The 20,337-nt window shown below is 42.6% G+C and overlaps 1 protein-coding gene across 4 annotated transcripts in view; it reads left to right on the top strand.

Moving 5' to 3' along the window:
• LOC117968917 (butyrophilin subfamily 1 member A1-like) overlaps positions 1-20,337 on the top strand; it is a 36,118-nt gene that overhangs the window by 12,668 nt on the left and 3,113 nt on the right. For 2 of the 4 annotated variants that reach the window (XM_059015834.1, XM_059015833.1), the window contains exons 2-8: positions 8,229-8,302; positions 8,500-8,847; positions 13,042-13,323; positions 15,307-15,414; positions 15,518-15,544; positions 17,536-17,565; positions 17,708-17,734. In XM_059015834.1, coding sequence (XP_058871817.1) covers positions 8,233-8,302; positions 8,500-8,847; positions 13,042-13,323; positions 15,307-15,414; positions 15,518-15,544; positions 17,536-17,565; positions 17,708-17,734 — 892 coding nt within the window. In that variant the 5' untranslated portion in view covers positions 8,229-8,232. The remainder of the gene's footprint in view (positions 1-8,228; positions 8,303-8,499; positions 8,848-13,041; positions 13,324-15,306; positions 15,415-15,517; positions 15,545-17,535; positions 17,566-17,707; positions 17,735-20,337) is intronic. The other 2 variants (XM_059015835.1, XM_059015832.1) reach the window with 1 other exon arrangement.

Here is a 20,337-nt window from a genome sequence, read left to right as displayed (position 1 = left end):
AGAATGTGGCAAAAGCACAACAACGAAAGCAGGAACACCTTCAAACCTGCCCTTCTGTACGTGGCACCCGTGGAGTTAAAATACGTCAACAGTCAACAAGCAAGGTCACTTTAATAACATACCTTTCCAGTGCAGTGCCCTCCCTGTACTGTCCTCTGTTCCACCCTCAATTATCAATATGTAATTTCAATACGTTCATTAAAATGTACACGTTATAGGCTATTATACCACCAGAAAAACAGGCTACCTGAGGTAAATCTGATAACGGTATTAAAATGAGTTTTCTTAAATTCTAAATGAAATAACAACAGAAAAAGGAATAAAATAGGAATATGCTTAAAGACCATCATGCCCATTCTGCTCTATTCCATACTTACAGGTTGTATAGCACAAAATTATTGATTTATTTTGCAGACTATTTGAAAAAGAATTGAGAATAGTTTGCAGTATTTGTGTGTAAATCAAGTACTTTAAATGTATTGAAAGAAATACAGATGCTTCAGATTTTGTAATTATGTACTGTTTAAGTACATTTAAATAACTAAAATGTGTAAATAAAGCAGGAGTAAAAATTAAGATTATTTTTCTTCCACCTGTGTTCTAGTATTTATTTTTCATTCTTGCTAGTCTTGCTCTTTTTTAAAGTCTGTAGCTTCCTTGTGTTGCAGACCATATCCCACAGAGAAAAAAAACACAGAACTTGTTATTTTTTTCTTTTTATTCAGTTAAAAAAGTAATTGAAAAATAACCGCTACCATCGTGATAATCGGTGTATCGTGAAAGAGTGGGCTCACAACTATTCCTATCATGGAAATTTACTGTTTCATCCCTACCTGTTTGCTTGTGCACACAGTGGATAAGGGTGTGGTGATGCAAGAGTATCAGACTGTGTCAGTATATGAAGGCATCTGTCCCTCTGTTTGCTTGTGCACACAGTGGATAAGGGTGTGGTGATTCAAGAGTATCAGACTGTGTCAGTATATGAAGGCACCTGTCCCTCTGTTTGCTTATGCACACAGTGGATAAGGGTGTGGTGATGCAAGAGTATCACACTGTGTCAGTATATGAAGGCATCTGTCCCTCTGTTTGCTTGTGCACACAGTGGATAAGGGTGTGGTGATTCAAGAGTATCAGGCTGTGTCAGTATATGAAGGCATCTGTCCCTCTGTTTGCTTGTGCACACAGTGGATAAGGGTGTGGTGATTCAAGAGTATCAGGCTGTGTCAGTATATGAAGGCATCTGTCCCTCTGTTTGCTTGTGCACACAGTGGATAAGGGTGTGGTGATTCAAGAGTATCAGGCTGTGTCAGTATATGAAGGCATCTGTCCCTCTGTTTGCTTGTGCACACAGTGGATAAGGGTGTGGTGATTCAAGAGTATCAGGCTGTGTCAGTATATGAAGGCATCTGTCCCTCTGTTTGCTTGTGCACACAGTGGATAAGGGTGTGGTGATTCAAGAGTATCAGGCTGTGTCAGTATATGAAGGCATCTGTCCCTCTGTTTGCTTGTGCACACAGTGGATAAGGGTGTGGTGATTCAAGAGTATCAGGCTGTGTCAGTATATGAAGGCATCTGTCCCTCTGTTTGCTTGTGCACACAGTGGATAAGGGTGTGGTGATGCAAGAGTATCACACTGTGTCAGTATATGAAGGCATCTGTCCCTCTGTTTGCTTGTGCACACAGTGGATAAGGGTGTGGTGATGCAAGAGTATCACACTGTGTCAGTATATGAAGGCATCTGTCCCTCTGTTTGCTTGTGCACACAGTGGATAAGGGTGTGGTGATTCAAGAGTATCAGACTGTGTCAGTATATGAAGGCACCTGTCCCTCTGTTTGCTTATGCACACAGTGGATAAGGGTGTGGTGATTCAAGAGTATCACGCTGTGTCAGTATATGAAGGCATCTGTCCCTCTGTTTGCTTGTGCACACAGTGGATAAGGGTGTGGTGATGCAAGAGTATCAGACTGTGTCAGTATATGAAGGCATCTGTCCCTCTGTTTGCTTGTGCACACAGTGGATAAGGGTGTGGTGATGCAAGAGTATCAGACTGTGTCAGTATATGAAGGCATCTGTCCCTCTGTTTGCTTGTGCACACAGTGGATAAGGGTGTGGTGATTCAAGAGTATCAGACTGTGTCAGTATATGAAGGCATCTGTCCCTCTGTTTGCTTGTGCACACAGTGGATAAGGGTGTGGTGATTCAAGAGTATCAGACTGTGTCAGTATATGAAGGCATCTGTCCCTCTGTTTGCTTGTGCACACAGTGGATAAGGGTGTGGTGATTCAAGAGTATCAGACTGTGTCAGTATATGAAGGCATCTGTCCCTCTGTTTGCTTGTGCACACAGTGGATAAGGGTGTGGTGATTCAAGAGTATCAGACTGTGTCAGTATATGAAGGCATCTGTCCCTCTGTTTGCTTGTGCACACAGTGGATAAGGGTGTGGTGATGCAAGAGTATCAGACTGTGTCAGTATATGAAGGCATCTGTCCCTCTGTTTGCTTGTGCACACAGTGGATAAGGGTGTGGTGATGCAAGAGTATCAGACTGTGTCAGTATATGAAGGCATCTGTCCCTCTGTTTGCTTGTGCACACAGTGGATAAGGGTGTGGTGATTCAAGAGTATCACACTGTGTCAGTATATGAAGGCATCTGTCCCTCTGTTTGCTTGTGCACACAGTGGATAAGGGTGTGGTGATGCAAGAGTATCACACTGTGTCAGTATATGAAGGCATCTGTCCCTCTGTTTGCTTGTGCACACAGTGGATAAGGGTGTGGTGATTCAAGAGTATCACACTGTGTCAGTATATGAAGCCATCTGTCCCTCTGTTTGCTTGTGCACACAGTGGATAAGGGTGTGGTGATTCAAGAGTATCAGACTGTGTCAGTATATGAAGGCATCTGTCCCTCTGTTTGCTTGTGCACACAGTGGATAAGGGTGTGGTGATTCAAGAGTATCAGACTGTGTCAGTATATGAAGGCATCTGTCCCTCTGTTTGCTTGTGCACACAGTGGATAAGGGTGTGGTGATTCAAGAGTATCAGACTGTGTCAGTATATGAAGGCATCTGTCCCTCTGTTTGCTTGTGCACACAGTGGATAAGGGTGTGGTGATTCAAGAGTATCAGACTGTGTCAGTATATGAAGGCATCTGTCCCTCTGTTTGCTTGTGCACACAGTGGATAAGGGTGTGGTGATCTACTTCTTCCTGTTACTCATGGCTCTAATTACAGCCTGGCCAGGGGATGAATGCCACTGACATGCTGTTATTACAGCAGTTTAATGGTTTGAATAAGTATGTTGTTAAGGGCAGAGTTGTTTAGAAATGCTTGAAATAGTCAATTGAAATGTGATTTGAAGTCATGAAAACTGTGTGCAGTATTGCCAGATACAAGGATGTCGTATTATTGAGAACATGATTATTTGAAAATATCCAGTAATCTGATTGGCTAGCAGCACATGCGTGTGTAAATATTTCAGTACAAACCTACATTCTGGTCTGGTCAGTGCTTGTATACAGTGTGGATGTTTTATAAGTGTAAGTGAAGCTGAGTGTTTCAGCCTCCCAGGAAGGGTTTTGTGTTGAGAAATACAGTGAGGTAGTGTTGTGTGTTATTATCTTCTTATTTTCTCAGCGGTATGAATCACAGTGGACAGGAATCAGCAGATATCTCAACAGTAAAAAGCCATGTCTGCTGCACACTGTGGAGGATAAAATTGAAGGAAACTGTGTGAATAATACACCCAATGTTTAATTTGTAAACTATTATTCTGTTATTATATACTGTTATTTTAACAGCTTCAGAATTGGTATGACATCAGTGAATTGAAGAGAAGAAAAACCTCTCAGATTTTCACTCTGTGAATCTGGTAACCATAAATTACATGAACAGTGCGAGAAACTAAAGCTCTGATAAACATTTGGTCAGACACCAAAATCCAAGCCAAACTGGACAAAACTGTAAAATATAAAATATATTCAGTCTTTTCTCAAATTACTTTGTTTCATGCCTACAGTAGGAGAACAGAGCAGAATGATGTACCTGAATACTGCACTGTCTCCTACTGCAGGCATTCAACACATGTATTCATTAAATTAGCGAAGAGCTCCCCACGTTCCCCTGCTTCCCTCCACAGCAATATGTAAGAATCTAAAACATGCTATTGAAAACTGGAGCAATACTTCAACAGCTTCCATCTTTCAAGATACCCTGCAGGATATTGTAAACATCCGGTTCACAGACCATATAAACTAACCGAGTGCACTTGCAAACTGCATTGTGAACACTGTGTGTTCCACCCTGTACAGTTCACTGAAGATGCCTACAGTCCCTCAGGACTACAGTCTCTACTCAGTGAATTATGAACACCCTGTACAGTTCACTGAAGATGCCTACAGTCCCTCAGGACTCACAGTCTCTACTCAGTGAATTATGAACACCCTGTACAGTTCACTGAAGATGCCTACAGTCCCTCAGGACTCACAGTCTCTACTGAGTGAATTATGAGCACCCTGTACAGTTCACTGAAGATGCCTACAGTCCCTCAGGACTCACAGTCTCTACTCAGTGAATTATGAACACCCTGTACAGTTCACTGAAGATGCCTACAGTCCCTCAGGACTCACAGTCTCTACTCAGTGAATTATGAACACCCTGTACAGTTCACTGAAGATGCCTACAGTCCCTCAGGACTCACAGTCTCTACTGAGTGAATTATGAGCACCCTGTACAGTTCACTGAAGATGCCTACAGTACCTCAGGACTCACAGTCTCTACTCAGTGAATTATGAACACCCTGTACAGTTCACTGAAGATGGCACTCACTATAACTGGGGTGTGAGTTGAAAACCCTGAACTGTCCCAAATTTGCCTCAGATGCGTTTCACAGTATTTGGACCTTCAAAAGCCAATGGCTTTATTTTATATGAAACACAACATATTATTATTACTGTTACTGTTATTGTAGTTGTGTGCAGTAGCCTACAATTCACCTGTTATGGGCAGCAGTGTGGAGTAGTGGTTAGGGCTCTGGACTCTTGACCGGAGGGTCGTGGGTTCAATCCCCAGTGAGGGACACTGCTGCTGTACCCTTGAGCAAGGTACTTTACCTAGATTGCTCCAGTAAAAACCCAACTGTATAAATGGGTAATTGTATGTAAAAATAATGTGATATCTTGTAACAATTGTAAGTCGCCCTGGATAAGGGCGTCTGCTAAGAAATAAATAATAATAATAATAATACAACGATCTGAATCATGATGGATACAGCTCCTATATTTAAAATACTATCTAAGCAAACACAATCGAGATATGAGGACGCGCATCAACATGTGTGGCTTTATTTTATACAAAATTATTATTATTCTTATTATTATTATTGTTGTTGTTGTTATTGTTGTTATTATTTTTATTATATATGTTAATACATAGTATGAAGGGTGTCTCTTATTGTATAAGAGATGTCATTTCGCGCAGTTTGAGGACTGTGAAGCATCTGATTTCACTTGCGTCCGACAGTGCTTAAGCCGACCTCGTTTTGGGGTGAGTTGACTGTGAACCCCCTGAACCTTCCCACAGGCCATTCATTATCTGCCAGTTAAGGACCTCCACCTCTGTCATTAACACTTAATTAGATTCATGGCTGTGGGGCCGGTACCACATCACACTCTCAGTTCAATCAACACTGAGAGTGATATTCCAGCCTAACTCTCCATGCAAACAAATACATTGCCAATAAGCCATTTTTCCACAATTTTTTCCCAGGGTAGTATTCCCCAATACAAACCCTAAGTCTCCTTACTTGATGGAGGATAATGTATTGGACATAACTGGAGCTCAATAGCAAGACATTTTGAGACATCCAACTTCTGATTTCAGCAACACTCTAGTAAGGTTGAAATAGCAGCGGTGTCACCAGGTTTCATAGACACACACAGCAGTGTGTCCTCAGCATAACAGTGAAGATGTGAAGAGTCACACTGTGTTTACCAGTGATCTCACCAGTGGAAGCATATATAAATACAATACTGGCTGGTTCAGTGTGTAATAGAATGCTGGCTGGTTCAGTGTGTAATAGAATACTGGCTGGTTCAGTGTGTAATAGAATACTGGCTGGTTCAGGGTGTAATAGAATACTGGCTGGTTCAGGGTGTAATAGAATACTGGCTGGTTCAGTGTGTAATAGAATACTGTCTGGTTCAGTGTGTAATAGAATACTGTCTGGTTCAGTGTGTAATAGAATACTGGCTGGTTCAGGGTGTAATAGAATACTGGCTGGTTCAGTGTGTAATAGAATACTGGCTGGTTCAGTGTGTAATACAATACTGGCTGGTTCAGTGTGTAATACAATACTGGCTGGTTCAGGGTGTAATAGAATACTGGCTGGTTCAGGGTGTAATAGAATACTGGCTGGTTCAGTGTGTAATAGAATACTGGCTGGTTCAGGGTGTAATACAATACTGGCTGGTTCAGGGTGTAATAGAATACTGGCTGGTTCAGGGTGTAATAGAATACTGGCTGGTTCAGTGTGTAATACAATACTGGCTGGTTCAATGTGTAATAGAATACTGGCTGGTTCAGGGTGTAATAGAATACTGGCTGGGTCAGTGTGTAATAGAATACTGGCTGGGTCAGTGTGTAATAGAATACTGGCTGGTTCAGGGTGTAATAGAATACTGGCTGGTTCAGGGTGTAATAGAATACTGGCTGGTTCAGTGTGTAATACAATACTGGCTGGTTCAGTGTGTAATAGAATACTGGCTGGTTCAGTGTGTAATAGAATACTGTCTGGTTCAGGGTGTAATAGAATACTGGCTGGTTCAGTGTGTAATAGAATACTGGCTGGTTCAGTGTGTAATACAATACTGGCTGGTTCAGTGTGTAATACAATACTGGCTGGTTCAGTGTGTAATACAATACTGGCTGGTTCAGTGTGTAATAGAATACTGGCTGGTTCAGTGTGTAATACAATACTGGCTGGTTCAGTGTGTAATAGAATACTGGCTGGTTCAGTGTGTAATAGAATGCTGGCTGGTTCAGTGTGTAATAGAATACTGGCTGGTTCAGTGTGTAATAGAATACTGGCTGGTTCAGTGTGTAATACAATACTGGCTGGTTCAGTGTGTAATAGAATACTGGCTGGTTCAGTGTGTAATAGAATACTGGCTGGTTCAGTGTGTAATACAATACTGGCTGGTTCAGTGTGTAATAGAATGCTGGCTGGTTCAGTGTGTAATAGAATGCTGGCTGGTTCAGTGTGTATTTCCAGGGAGTAATACCATTGAGAGGTTCTGGGGACAGTAGATCTCGAGATGGTATTACCTGTGTTAATACACACTGAACCAGACATTATTCTTTTTACCTCTGCTAATACACACTGAACCAGCCAGTATTCTTTTTACTCTGCTAATACACACTGAACCAGCCAGTATTTTTTGTAATATATGGATTTGAGTTTGATTATCACTTTCCGTTCAGGGGCATTGCAAGAATGTCTGTGTGTGGTGCACAGTAGTATTATTTAGGTCTATCCATATATTACAAAGAAAATAATATGGGACCAAGAATAGAGCCCTGGGGGACACCACAAGTAATAGCAGATAATCCTGATACAGACTCCCCTAAAGAAACACAGTACTGTCTGTTAGATACGACTAAAACCAGTTTAGAACAGTTCCAGTCAGGCCAGCCCAGCTTTTAAGATGCTCAATTAAAATGTCCTGATCCACAGTATCACTGAGGTGTAACAGAACCACAATGGATATAGAGTTAGAGTCTGCACTCATCAGTAAGTCATTCACCACTCTGGCAAGGGCAGCCTCTGTACTGTGAGCAGATTGAAACCCTGACTGAACTTCTGAAGAACATTGCTACAATCCAGAAATCTGTTGAGTGGATCAGCTACTACCTTCTCAAGAACAGTGCTACAATCCAGAAATCTGTTGAGTGGATCAGCTGCTACCTTCTCAAGAACATTGCTACAATCCAGAAATCGTAGTTGACTGAGTACTACCTTCTCCCAAGAACCTTAGCTAAGAATAGCAGGTTAGAAAAGGGTCTACAATTACAATCCAAGTTGGATTTTTTGAGTAAAGGCTTAACCAAAGCAGTTTTGAAAGCAGCTGAACATTCAAATAAGAACCATCCTGATGAATGTGATCCCTGATATTAATAATCTGTTAGTGTCACACAGCTTTAACTAAGAGATCTTTATCATTGTTCTTTTCCAGGGTAATGAAGATGAGATTCCTGGGGAAGACCTGTCTTATTGTCTTGAGTTTGCTTCCAGCTGTTTCTACACAAGGTGAGAGAGACTGTAGAAATGAAACTGATCCACTGAGATGCTCCCTCTTATTTCCAGGGCCCTGTATATAGCTGCCTGCATCGATGTATGAGCTCACAGAACAGCTAATAGCTCTCAACTATTTCTAATACTAGAGTCCTGTTTTGAGAAACAGCATATTTGTTTGCAATTGCTTTACCTCGTCTTTTCTTTCTCAGGTGGATGGCGTGTCGTTGGCTCTGATCAGCCTGTCATTGCTGAGCCTGGTGATGATGTCATCCTGCCCTGTCACATTTCACCCAGAGTCAGTGCTGTGGACATGGAAGTGAGGTGGTTCAGGGATGCATTTGAAAAACCAGTCCATTTATATCGTTCCCGAAAGAATATTCTAGGAACACAGGACAGCGACTACCGGGGCCGCACTGCTCTCTCTCCCTTAGCACTGCAGACAGGCGATATCTCTCTGCATCTGAGAAACCTCCAGCCCTCTGATAGAGGTGTCTATACCTGCTTAGCTGATGATGGAAGTCAGTATGATGAAGGACAGACTGAAGTGATAGTTGCAGGTCAGTAATGTTTGATACACAAGTTGAACTCACTACTAATCTGTTACCAGCTCTTGTCTCTTCAATACAAAACTCACCACGGCCATAAATTAAATAATCTAGGCTTGCAGAAAAAGTGATGCCAGTGTATAAGTGATGTTGGATATGTCAGCACTGACACAGTAACTCATAATATAATACAGGGGAGCTGGGATCCTCACAGGACTGGATATGTCAGCACTGACACAGTAACTCATAATATAATACAGGGGAGCTGGGATCCTCACAGGACTGGATATGTCAGCACTGACACAGTAACTCATAATATAATACAGGGGAGCTGGGATCCTCACAGGACTGGATATGTCAGCACTGACACAGTAACTCATAATATAATACAGGGGAGCTGGGATCCTCACAGGACTTGATATGTCAGCACTGACACAGTAACTCATAATATAATACAGGGGAGCTGGGATCCTCACAGGACTGGATATGTCAGCACTGACACAGTAACTCATAATATAATACAGGGGAGCTGGGATCCTTACAGGACTGGATATGTCAGCACTGACACAGTAACTCATAATATAATACAGGGGAGCTGGGATCCTCACAGGACTGGATATGTCAGCACTGACACAGTAACTCATAATATAATACAGGGGAGCTGGGATCCTTACAGGACTGGATATGTCAGCACTGACACAGTAACTCATAATATAATACAGGGGAGCTGGGATCCTCGCAGGACTGGATATGTCAGCACTGACACGTAACTCATAATATAATACAGGGGAGCTGGGATCCTCGCAGGACTGGATATGTCAGCACTGACACAGTAACTCATAATATAATACAGGGGAGCTGGGATCCTCCCAGGACTGGATATGTCAGCACTGACACAGTAACTCATAATATAATACAGGGGAGCTGGGATCCTCACAGGACTGGATATGTCAGCCCTGACACAGTAACTCATAATATAATACAGGGGAGCTGGGATCCTCGCAGGACTGGATATGTCAGCACTGACACAGTAACTCATGATATATTACAGGGGAGCTGGGATCCTCGCAGGACTGGATATGTCAGCACTGACACAGTAACTCATAATATAATACAGGGGAGCTGGGATCCTCGCAGGACTGGATATGTCAGCACTGACACGTAACTCATAATATAATACAGGGGAGCTGGGATCCTCGCAGGACTGGATATGTCAGCACTGACACAGTAACTCATAATATAATACAGGGGAGCAGGGATCCTCGCAGGACTGGATATGTCAGCACTGACACAGTAACTCATGATATATTACAGGGGAGCTGGGATCCTCGCAGGACTGGATATGTCAGCACTGACACAGTAACTCATAATATAATACAGGGGAGCTGGGATCCTCGCAGGACTGGATATGTCAGCACTGACACAGTAACTCATAATATAATACAGGGGAGCTGGGATCCTCGCAGGACTGGATATGTCAGCACTGACACAGTAACTCATAATATAATACAGGGGAGCTGGGATCCTCGCAGGACTGGATATGTCAGCACTGACACAGTAACTCATAATATAATACAGGGGAGCTGGGATCCTCACAGGACTGGATATGTCAGCACTGACACAGTAACTCATAATATAATATAGGGGAGCTGGGATCCTCACAGGACTGGATATGTCAGCACTGACACAGTAACTCATAATATAATACAGGGGAGCTGGGATCCTCACAGGACTGGATATGTCAGCACTGACACAGTAACTCATAATATAATACAGGGGAGCTGGGATCCTCACAGGACTGGATATGTCAGCACTGACACAGTAACTCATAATATAATACAGGGGAGCTGGGATCCTCACAGGACTGGATATGTCAGCACTGACACAGTAACTCATAATATAATACAGGGGAGCTGGGATCCTCACAGGACTGGATATGTCAGCACTGACACAGTAACTCATAATATAATACAGGGGAGCTGGGATCCTCACAGGACTGGATATGTCAGCACTGACACAGTAACTCATAATATAATACAGGGGAGCTGGGATCCTCACAGGACTGGATATGTCAGCACTGACACAGTAACTCATAATATAATACAGGGGAGCTGGGATCCTCACAGGACTGGATATGTCAGCACTGACACAGTAACTCATAATATAATACAGGGGAGATGGGATACTCACAGGACTGGATATGTCAGCACTGACACAGTAGTTCACTCAATAATAAAGACATATAACTAGGGTCCTACCAAATTCATGGTACACTTTTGTAAATTTTACAGTCATAACATTTTAAAAATCTTAAATTTCATGATTTAAGCTATTTAAATCTTAAATTTCAAGTTTTGTTAAAAATGACAAAAGATTAACATGTAAAGCCCTGAAGTTAACTAAAGCCTGTGACTAACAAAGTAGAAACGGTAAAAGAAAATGAAACTGAAATCCAGAGGATCGCTGTATGATTTTTGCGTTTTCTGTTATTGTTATTAATAAAAAAAAAAACTGTTCTGATTTTAAACGTCATTGTGTGCAACACTAACTCAAAAGCTATTCTGAAATGCTGTTTCTCTTCACTCCCTGTCTCTGTGGTGTAAACACCTGTCTGTATTTAGACACAGCTCTCTCTGCATTCACACAGTTTGTTGGAATAGACAGACAGCATCAAGCTAGGGACAGGTCTGCAGCTGGACAATATATCCAGAGGCTAAAAAATATAAACCAGACGTCTCTGAAATTACTGACATTATTTTTTTGTCCTGTTGTGTTTTTTATATATTTTTCTGCTGCTTGGTATATATTTGGCTTCCAAATTATTGTCCATGATCCGCTGCAGTAATGACTGGAGCACTGTTTGATTTGCTTTGGGTCTAATTTGACTCTAGTGACGATAGATCCATTGAGGTCATACTAAACCTGCCCCGGATGCCTGTGTCTACCAATCAGTGAGTAGAGCCCAGTTATTGACTGTTGTCAAGTGTCAATCAATAAATCCTGTCCAGTTCATGATGAGCTTTCTTTTTTAAATTGAAAACGAGCTCATCAGGAACCAGTAACGGTACATATCACTTAATTGGATTTTAGTGCAGGGTGAAAGTTAAGGTGACCAGATTTTTAAGTGCTTAAACTGGGACAGTATGGAAACTCTGTGAATAACTTCCAACCTCCAAGCTGTGGGGAAGCTCCAGGGTTTTTATTTTAACTTTGGCAATGTTTGATCTAATATCATATTGAAAGTGAATGCAGAGACTCACAGTTAATAAGATGAAATCATACTCCTTTTCTGATCAATTGAAATGTTGTCACTTCTTCACTTATGAAACAAATACTATTTAATCTTCCTTAATATAAGCATAAGCATTAGCCTGTGTAAAATGCGCAGGGGAGTTTTCAGATTGTCAGGAGACGCTTTCTCATTATCATTGATTGGTACTGAAAAACTGCATAGACAAGGCAGGAAATGACATCATACAATGAACATGTTTTCAGTGATACCTGTCAGCTTAAAACATGTTTAAAATAACATTTGGAAATAAAGCTACTAGCAGAAACGTAAAGGGATCGACCCCACCTCCACCCCCCCAGTCATTCGAGCCCTGACATTTGCCGTTATTTTTTTGACTACTGTAGTGTAACCTGGTCACGCAGTGAGAGTGATGATTTAGACGAGGATAGCTGCCACTTCATTTCAGCAACATGAATAAACCCGCCCGCAATTCTGTGATTGGTTGCAAATATGAACGGTGACTGTTCAGTAATTCTGCAGATTTGCACGGCGCTGTGCAGACGCTTTTTAATGCTGCTGGTCGTTCAGCCTTCCCTTCAGTCACATCAAGTGTCATTGTGCTGTAATAAGTTAGATATGGTAGTAACACAGCAGCCTGCATGCAAATACAATATTCTGTTACCGGCGCGACGATGGCCTGGGAAAAAAAAACAAACGGGACAAAATGAGTGTCCCAAGAAAGGTTCTGGGGACACTGGGAGCAGTGTTCCAAAAGTGGGACGTCCCGTCCAAAACGGGATGTCTGGTCACCTTAATAAAAGTCCACAAAACAGACCAGTCCGGTGCAGAATGAATTTCACGGGCCCTGTCACGTTTTTCACAGCTGTGAAATGGGTAGGGCCCTACATATAACACAAGGAGACCTGGCTGGTGTGTCTATCTGTGTGTGTCTCACTGTCTCTATTCCCTGACAGCTCTGGGGACCCAGCCCTCAATCTCTATGGTCTCTACACAAGGAGAGCAGACCCGGCTGGTGTGCAGATCAGAGGGGTGGGACCCTGAACCTGAAGTGATCTGGAGAGACAGGGATGGAAACGATGTGACATCACTGTCCAACACAACACTGCTGAGAGTCAGTCAGGGGCTCCGCATTGTCAGCAGCTACATCAAAATCAAACAGCAGTCCAACGTGTTCTCCTGTCTGGTTAGAAGTAAAATACCCAAACCAGACTGGGAATCCAAACTCCACATATCCAGTGAGTATCACATGTTTGTGGATTGAGTCTGACTGACACTGACCATAGATTACAGTCATCATGATGGGGCATCAACATCTGAATCAAACACATGAACTAGTGGACCAGTCAATATCTGAATCAAACACATGAACTAGTGGACCAGTCAATATCTGAATCAAACACATGAACTAGTGGACCAGTCAATATCTGAATCAAACACATGAACTAGTGGGCCAGTCAATATCTGAATCAAACACATGAACTAGTGGACCAGTCAATATCTGAATCAAACACATGAACTAGTGGACCAGTCAATATCTGAATCAAACACATGAACTAGTGGACCAGTCAATATCTGAATCAAACACATGAACTAGTGGACCAGTCAATATCTGAATTAACACATTTGGGGGTGGTGTTGTGCAGTCCTCTATTTTTAATGTCTGCGGTGTTTGGGGGGTTGTGGCTCAGTGTTGGGAGGGGTGTGTGGAATGCTCACTATGAGGGGGTGTAGTCAGTGTTGGGAGGGGTGTGTGGAATGCTCACTATGAGGGGGTGCAGTCAGTGTTGGGAGGGGTGTGTGGAATGCTTACTATGAGGGGTGAGGTCAGTGTTGGGAGGGGTGTGTGGAATGCTCACTATGAGGGGGTGTAGTCAGTGTTGGGAGAGGTGTGTGGAATGCTCACTATGAGGGGTGTGTCTCAGTGTTGGGAGGGGTGTGTGGAATGCTCACTATGAGGGGGTGTGGTTCAGTGTTGGGAGGGGTGTGTGGAATGCTCACTATGAGGGGTGTGTCTCAGTGTTGGGAGGGGTGTGTGGAATGCTCACTATGAGGGGTGTGGTCAGTGTTGGGAGGGGTGTGTGGAATGCTCACTATGAGGGGGTGTGGTTCACTGTTGGGAGAGGTGTGCAGAATGCTCACTATGAGGGGTGTGGTCAGTGTTGGGAGGGGTGTGTGGAATGCTCACTATGAGGGGTGTGGTCAGTGTTGGGAGGGGTGTGTGGAATGCTCACTATGAGGGGGTGTGGTTCACTGTTGGGAGAGGTGTGCAGAATGCTCACTATGAGGGGTGTGGTCAGTGTTGGGAGGGGTGTGTGGAATGCTCAGTATGAGGGGTGTGGTCAGTGTTGGGAGGGGTGTGTGGAATGCTCACTATGAGGGGGTGTAGTCAGTGTTGGGAGAGGTGTGTGGAATGCTCACTATGAGGGGTGTGTCTCAGTGTTGGGAGGGGTGTGTGGAATGCTCACTATGAGGGGGTGTGGTTCAGTGTTGGGAGGGGTGTGTGGAATGCTCACTATGAGGGGTGTGTCTCAGTGTTGGGAGGGGTGTGTGGAATGCTCACTATGAGGGGTGTGGTCAGTGTTGGGAGGGGTGTGTGGAATGCTCACTATGAGGGGGTGTGGTTCACTGTTGGGAGAGGTGTGCAGAATGCTCACTATGAGGGGTGTGGTCAGTGTTGGGAGGGGTGTGTGGAATGCTCACTATGAGGGGTGTGGTCAGTGTTGGGAGGGGTGTGTGGAATGCTCACTATGAGGGGGTGTGGTCAGTGTTGGGAGGGGTGTGTGGAATGCTCACTATGAGGGGTGTGGTCAGTGTTGGGAGGGGTGTGCGGAATGCTCACTATGAGGGGTGTGTGGAATGCTCACTGTGAGGGGTGTGGTCAGTGTTGGGAGGGGTGTGTGGAATGCTCACTATGAGGGGGTGTGGTTCAGTGTTGGGAGGGGTGTGTGGAATGCTCACTATGAGGGGTGTGGCTCAGTGTTGGGAGGGGTGTGTAGAATGCTCACTTTGAGGGGTGTGGTCAGTGTTGGGAGGGGTGTGTGGAATGCTCACTATGAGGGGTGTGTCTCAGTGTTGGGAGGGGTGTGTGGAATGCTCACTATGAGGGTGTGTCTCAGTGTTGGGAGGGGTGTGTGGAATGCTCACTATGAGGGGTGTGTCTCAGTGTTGGGAGGGGGGGTGTGTGTTCCAGTGTGTTGAGCTGCTGTGTTGTTTTCCAGGTGATTTTTTCCCAGGAGTCTCTGGATGGATGGTGGCTTTCTTCTTGACTTTAGCTCTCAGTATTGGAGCCATTCCTCTGCTGGTGATCCAATGGAGAAAAATGGATGGTATGAACTTCATCATTATCATGAGGCATTTCATATAGCTCTGTGCATTTTAAACATGTCAAACAGGTTTACAATAATATGGACTGTTCTGTTTTTCTTCTAGCCATGGAGAGACAGTTTGAGCCTATGGGTAAGTAAAGCACTTAATGAAGAGATGCTGAAAACCCATTCCAGGTTTCTGCAGCAGTATCTTAAACTACCACACCCATAAATAAAGACATCCCTGGACTGGAAATCCAACTCATTAGAAATGATTATAAATAATAATAAATATAATTGTTTTTAAACATTGCAATTGTTATTTTATTGTTTCCAGGACCCTCTTGTACACGAGACCTGATTAAATAAATTAATAAATTAAATCTCCTGGTTAAATAAATTAATCTATTCAAATTTAAATATTAAAAAAGAGTTGGGGTGGGGGTTTGGACATAAAGGCTTAGGAATATAAATATTTCCTTATGGAGGGATGTTGAAAACTGTAACAGTTTTAGTTTGTATGTTTCATATACTTCTCAGATAGCAGATTCATTTTCACAAAGACATCCTGTTCATTTAACTGGTTGTGTTTTTCATACTGCAATTTAATCTGTACTGGATCTGAAATAACCACACACTGTTCTGTCTGATTCATTTTAATCTGTACTGGAGCTGAAATAACCACACACTGTTCTGTTTGATTCATTTTAATCTGTACTGGAGCTGAAATAACCACACACTGTTCTGTCTGATTCATTTTAATCTGTACTGGAGCTGAAATAACCACACACTGTTCTGTCTGATTCATTTTAATCTGTACTGGAGCTGAAATAACCACACACTGTTCTGTCTGATTCATTTTAATCTGTGCTGGAGCTGAAATAACCACACACTGTTCTGTCTGATTCATTTTAATCTGTACTGGAGCTGAAATAACCACACACTGTTCTGTCTGATTCATTTTAATCTGCACTGGAGCTGAAATAACCACACACTGTTCTGTCTGATTCATTTTTTTAGCAGCTCTGTATCTTAATCTGCACCTTTGTAAGGAACTTGGTAAAAATTGTTTTTTATTTTCAGAATTACCAGAAAGCTTTCTATCCTTCTATCTGTCTGTGTGCCTGTGTTAGCTTTCTATCCTTCTATCTGTCTGTGTGCCTGTGTTAGCTTTCTATCCTTCTATCTGTCTGTGTGGCTGTGTTAGCTTTCTATCCTTCTATCTGTCTGTGTTAGCTTTCTATCCTTCTATCTGTCTGTGTGTCTGTGTTAGCTTTCTATCCTTCTATCTGTCTGTGTGTCTGTGTTAGCTCTTGATCCTTCTGTCTGTCTGTGTGTCTGTGTTAGCTTTCTATCCTTCTATCTGTCTGTGTGTCTGTGTTAGCTTTCTATCCTTCTATCTGTCTGTGTGCCTGTGTTAGCTTTCTATCCTTCTATCTGTCTGTGTGCCTGTGTTAGCTTTCTATCCTTCTATCTGTCTGTGTGTCTGTTAGCTTTCTATCCTTCTATCTGTCTGTGTGCCTGTGTTAGCTTTCTATCCTTCTATCTGTCTGTGTGTCTGTGTTAGCTTTCTATCCTTCTATCTGTCTGTGTGTCTCTGTTAGCTTTCTATCCTTCTATCTGTCTGTGTGTCTGTGTTAGCTTTCTATCCTTCTATCTGTCTGTGTGTCTGTGTTAGCTTTCTATCCTTCTATCTGTCTGTGTCTGTGTTAGCTTTCTATCCTTCTATCTGTCTGTGTGTCTGTGTTAGCTTTCTATCCTTCTATCTGTCTGTGTGTCTGTGTTAGCTTTCTATCCTTCTATCTGTCTGTGTGCCTGTGTTAGCTTTCTATCCTTCTATCTGTTTGTGTGTCTGTGTTAGCTTTCTATCCTTCTATCTGTCTGTGTGTCTGTGTTAGCTTTCTATCCTTCTATCTGTCTGTGCCTGTGTTAGCTTTCTATCGCCCTACGAGGCGAGTCCAGTGCACTATTCCATGTGTGCATGCAGACCATTTCTCTACTGGACCTGCTCAAGGATATCTCCTGTCAGTCACAGTTAGACTAGCTGCTTAATACACAGTGTTATCTTTTATTCAGTGTTATTCAATAGATGAGTTTACACCTCACTGATCAGAATGTAACCCAACTCTCTTCTTTTCACAGTGTCTGTGAAGCGAGAGGTCCTTAAATCAGGTATGTAGAGTGTGTGTAAATCCACAGCCTGACTCACCCCAGCACAGCCCTGCCGGTTAGTGTGTGCTACACATCTTCTGAACTGTAGAAAGTACAGGAGAAGTGATTGTAAAATAATTGTCTCTTTATTTCTGTGTTCTAGAATGGAAGTGGATCCTCAGCACAGCAGGTATGTGCCTCTTCAATGGATTCCTTTCACAGTGGAGGGTAAAAGAGCAGCGAGGAGCCCCGTCTCACTCACTGTGTTTACATCTATATTTACATTCTGCCCCATTTAAACCTCTGTGCACTCCCAGCTCAGCTAACGCCAGCCTCGTGTGCCTCCCAAAGGAAACACTGAAAAGCAGAGCCTTAACTAGAGCAGGGCAGCCGCCCAGGGCGCAAGCTGTGAGGGGCGGAAAAATGACTGTTTAAAAAAAAAAAAAAAAAAGGACAGATTTATTAACCCTATGCTTTAATTTCATGACTATAGTCATGATGACGTTCCTTGTCATATCTCAGCTGTCCAATCACCAATCTTGTTTTTTTCATTGGGTCATCGCCATGACTACGGTGAATGTCCCCATGTAATTGGTAAGAGCTGCGGTGGGTGGGACACGCCTTCTTTACAGCCGTGTTCAATGGGGAATGGTATTGGCACTTAACTATTTCAAACGTCTGTATCTCCAGTTCCACATCTCCAAAAGTGATGATCTACAACTCACATGAAAGCTAAAACTGGGAAAAACTAGGTTTTATTTTTTTAAGTGTTACTTAAAAAAAAAAAAAGTTATCCGCTTTTTAAAAAATACTTTCGGAATGTTCCCCCCCCCCCGTGTGTGTGTGTGTGTGTGTGTCAGTGTCTGTGTCATTGTGTGTGTGTCTGTCAGTGTGTGTGTGTGTTTGTTTGATTGCATGCAGATGCAGGGCAGGAGATGACGATTCAGACAAGATGCTGAACAGACATCTGAGTTCCCCCGTATTTATTTTTCTTCTGTTATTTTTATTATATAAATTGTTATTTTGTGTCCTGTTTTGAAAATGTTTTGTGGATGGAGATGAAAGTAATCTAAATGACCTGCCTGCAGTGAATGAATAAATAAATAAATAAACTCACACACACATTTTATATATATATATATATATATATATATATATATATATATATATATGAAAAAAAGAAAAAAGGGTATTTCATGTGCTTAAAAAGGTAGAATAATTGATTACAAATCAATTATCGGGACTTTTCGGACTACAAGTCCTTCATCGGCCGAATACAAAAAAACACAGCGCTTTAAGAAGTTGATAAAAAACAAACAAGTAGTCTTATAAACAAAATTCCAGAATGTTGATGATGATGATGATGACCTCAGAATAGAATGTTCATTCCAAATGGCTCCAAGGTGCCTAGTTTAAAAATAAGTTCACATTCCTTTTGTTTCCTGACAGCATTAGTTCCAGAGCATTGAACCATCCCACAAATTGTGATGTCTTCTCTAGTGTGGTCATTTCTGTTCAAATGTCTGACGACAGGAAAGGTAGAGGTGTTAATTCATATACTTCTCAGATGTTCCACGAAGCGATCAGCCAAGCGTCGTTTTGTTTGTTAACTTTCCTGGCGCCAGACATTTTAACAAAAATTAATATGCCTGGAAATGGCTGATCTCTGTGTGGAGGTTATGAAAATATCCTCATTGTAGTTTGGGGATTCAGAGGGAGGGGTGTAGGCTGCACACAGGTAAACGTCAGTTTCACCTTGGACTGCGTTTTTGTTTATTTTGAGCCGTGTGTGTGTCTGTCCTTGTTTAATTGTGCCGATGGATTGGGCGAGCTCCCCTCTGTGCCACACTAGTATTCCCCCCCCCCCCCCGCCCCCGCCCCCGCCCCCGCCCCCGCCCCCGCCCCCGCCCCCGCCCCCGCCCCCGCCCCCCTTTGGACAAATAGATTGGTTGGATAATCCTTGAATAATACTTCCAGAGGAAACCAGGAACGGCTTGGTGTGACGTGGCCCAGAGATCCAGATGGAGGATAAAAACATCAATACATTACTCTTAATTTGCTAATGCCAAACAAAACTCAGCTCAAGAAGATAATTATAATCTGGATTAAAGTCTTAGATACTCTTTCTTTCCTGAGTGTTCTCTTTCTTCTTCAAAACACAGTAGATTAGAATAGGTTTCTAACAAACAAACCAAAGAACAAACGCCACACCCTTCTCTCTCAACAAAATCTGCCTTTCCCCTAAACCAGTCAGGTGCCTGTTATCAAGAAATTGACCAAATGGCTTAATGAGACAAAGCTAATTAATTAAATGAGAACCAGGGCATTGCAATAAAAGCATTTAAACAATTAACCAGGTAACTAAGAACTGCTGCAAAAAAAATAGCTAAACATAGGGCGCGTTCACGACACTTTTTAACCGGCTAGATTGCAGACGGTGAGTAACGTCACGGTCTGTGCAGACAGAGCGTGGACAGCTTTGGTAGATGAATAACATTTCTGAACTGAACCAAAATGGAGGTGGTGTTGAGAGAAATTCTAATCGCAGAAGAAGTGGATGCAATTGAAGTTCCCTTTGTGCTCCACCAGCTTCATAATTTACAGCATGATCAGAAAAGGTATAGAAGAAACAGTCCCTGCTATTAAGAGATAATATAAACGTATGTTTATAATTAATGAGTATTATAACGGGCAGGATTCCCCCCCCCCCCCCCCCCCCCCCCCTTTAAACCTTTCGAATAAATATCTGAATATTTGAAAAGTATAACAACTGAGTCAAAGAGTCAAATCATT

This window comes from Acipenser ruthenus, chromosome 51 (genome assembly GCF_902713425.1).
Source record: "Acipenser ruthenus chromosome 51, fAciRut3.2 maternal haplotype, whole genome shotgun sequence".
NCBI lineage: Eukaryota > Metazoa > Chordata > Actinopteri > Acipenseriformes > Acipenseridae > Acipenser > Acipenser ruthenus.
This window is presented reverse-complemented; position numbering and strand designations above follow the sequence as displayed.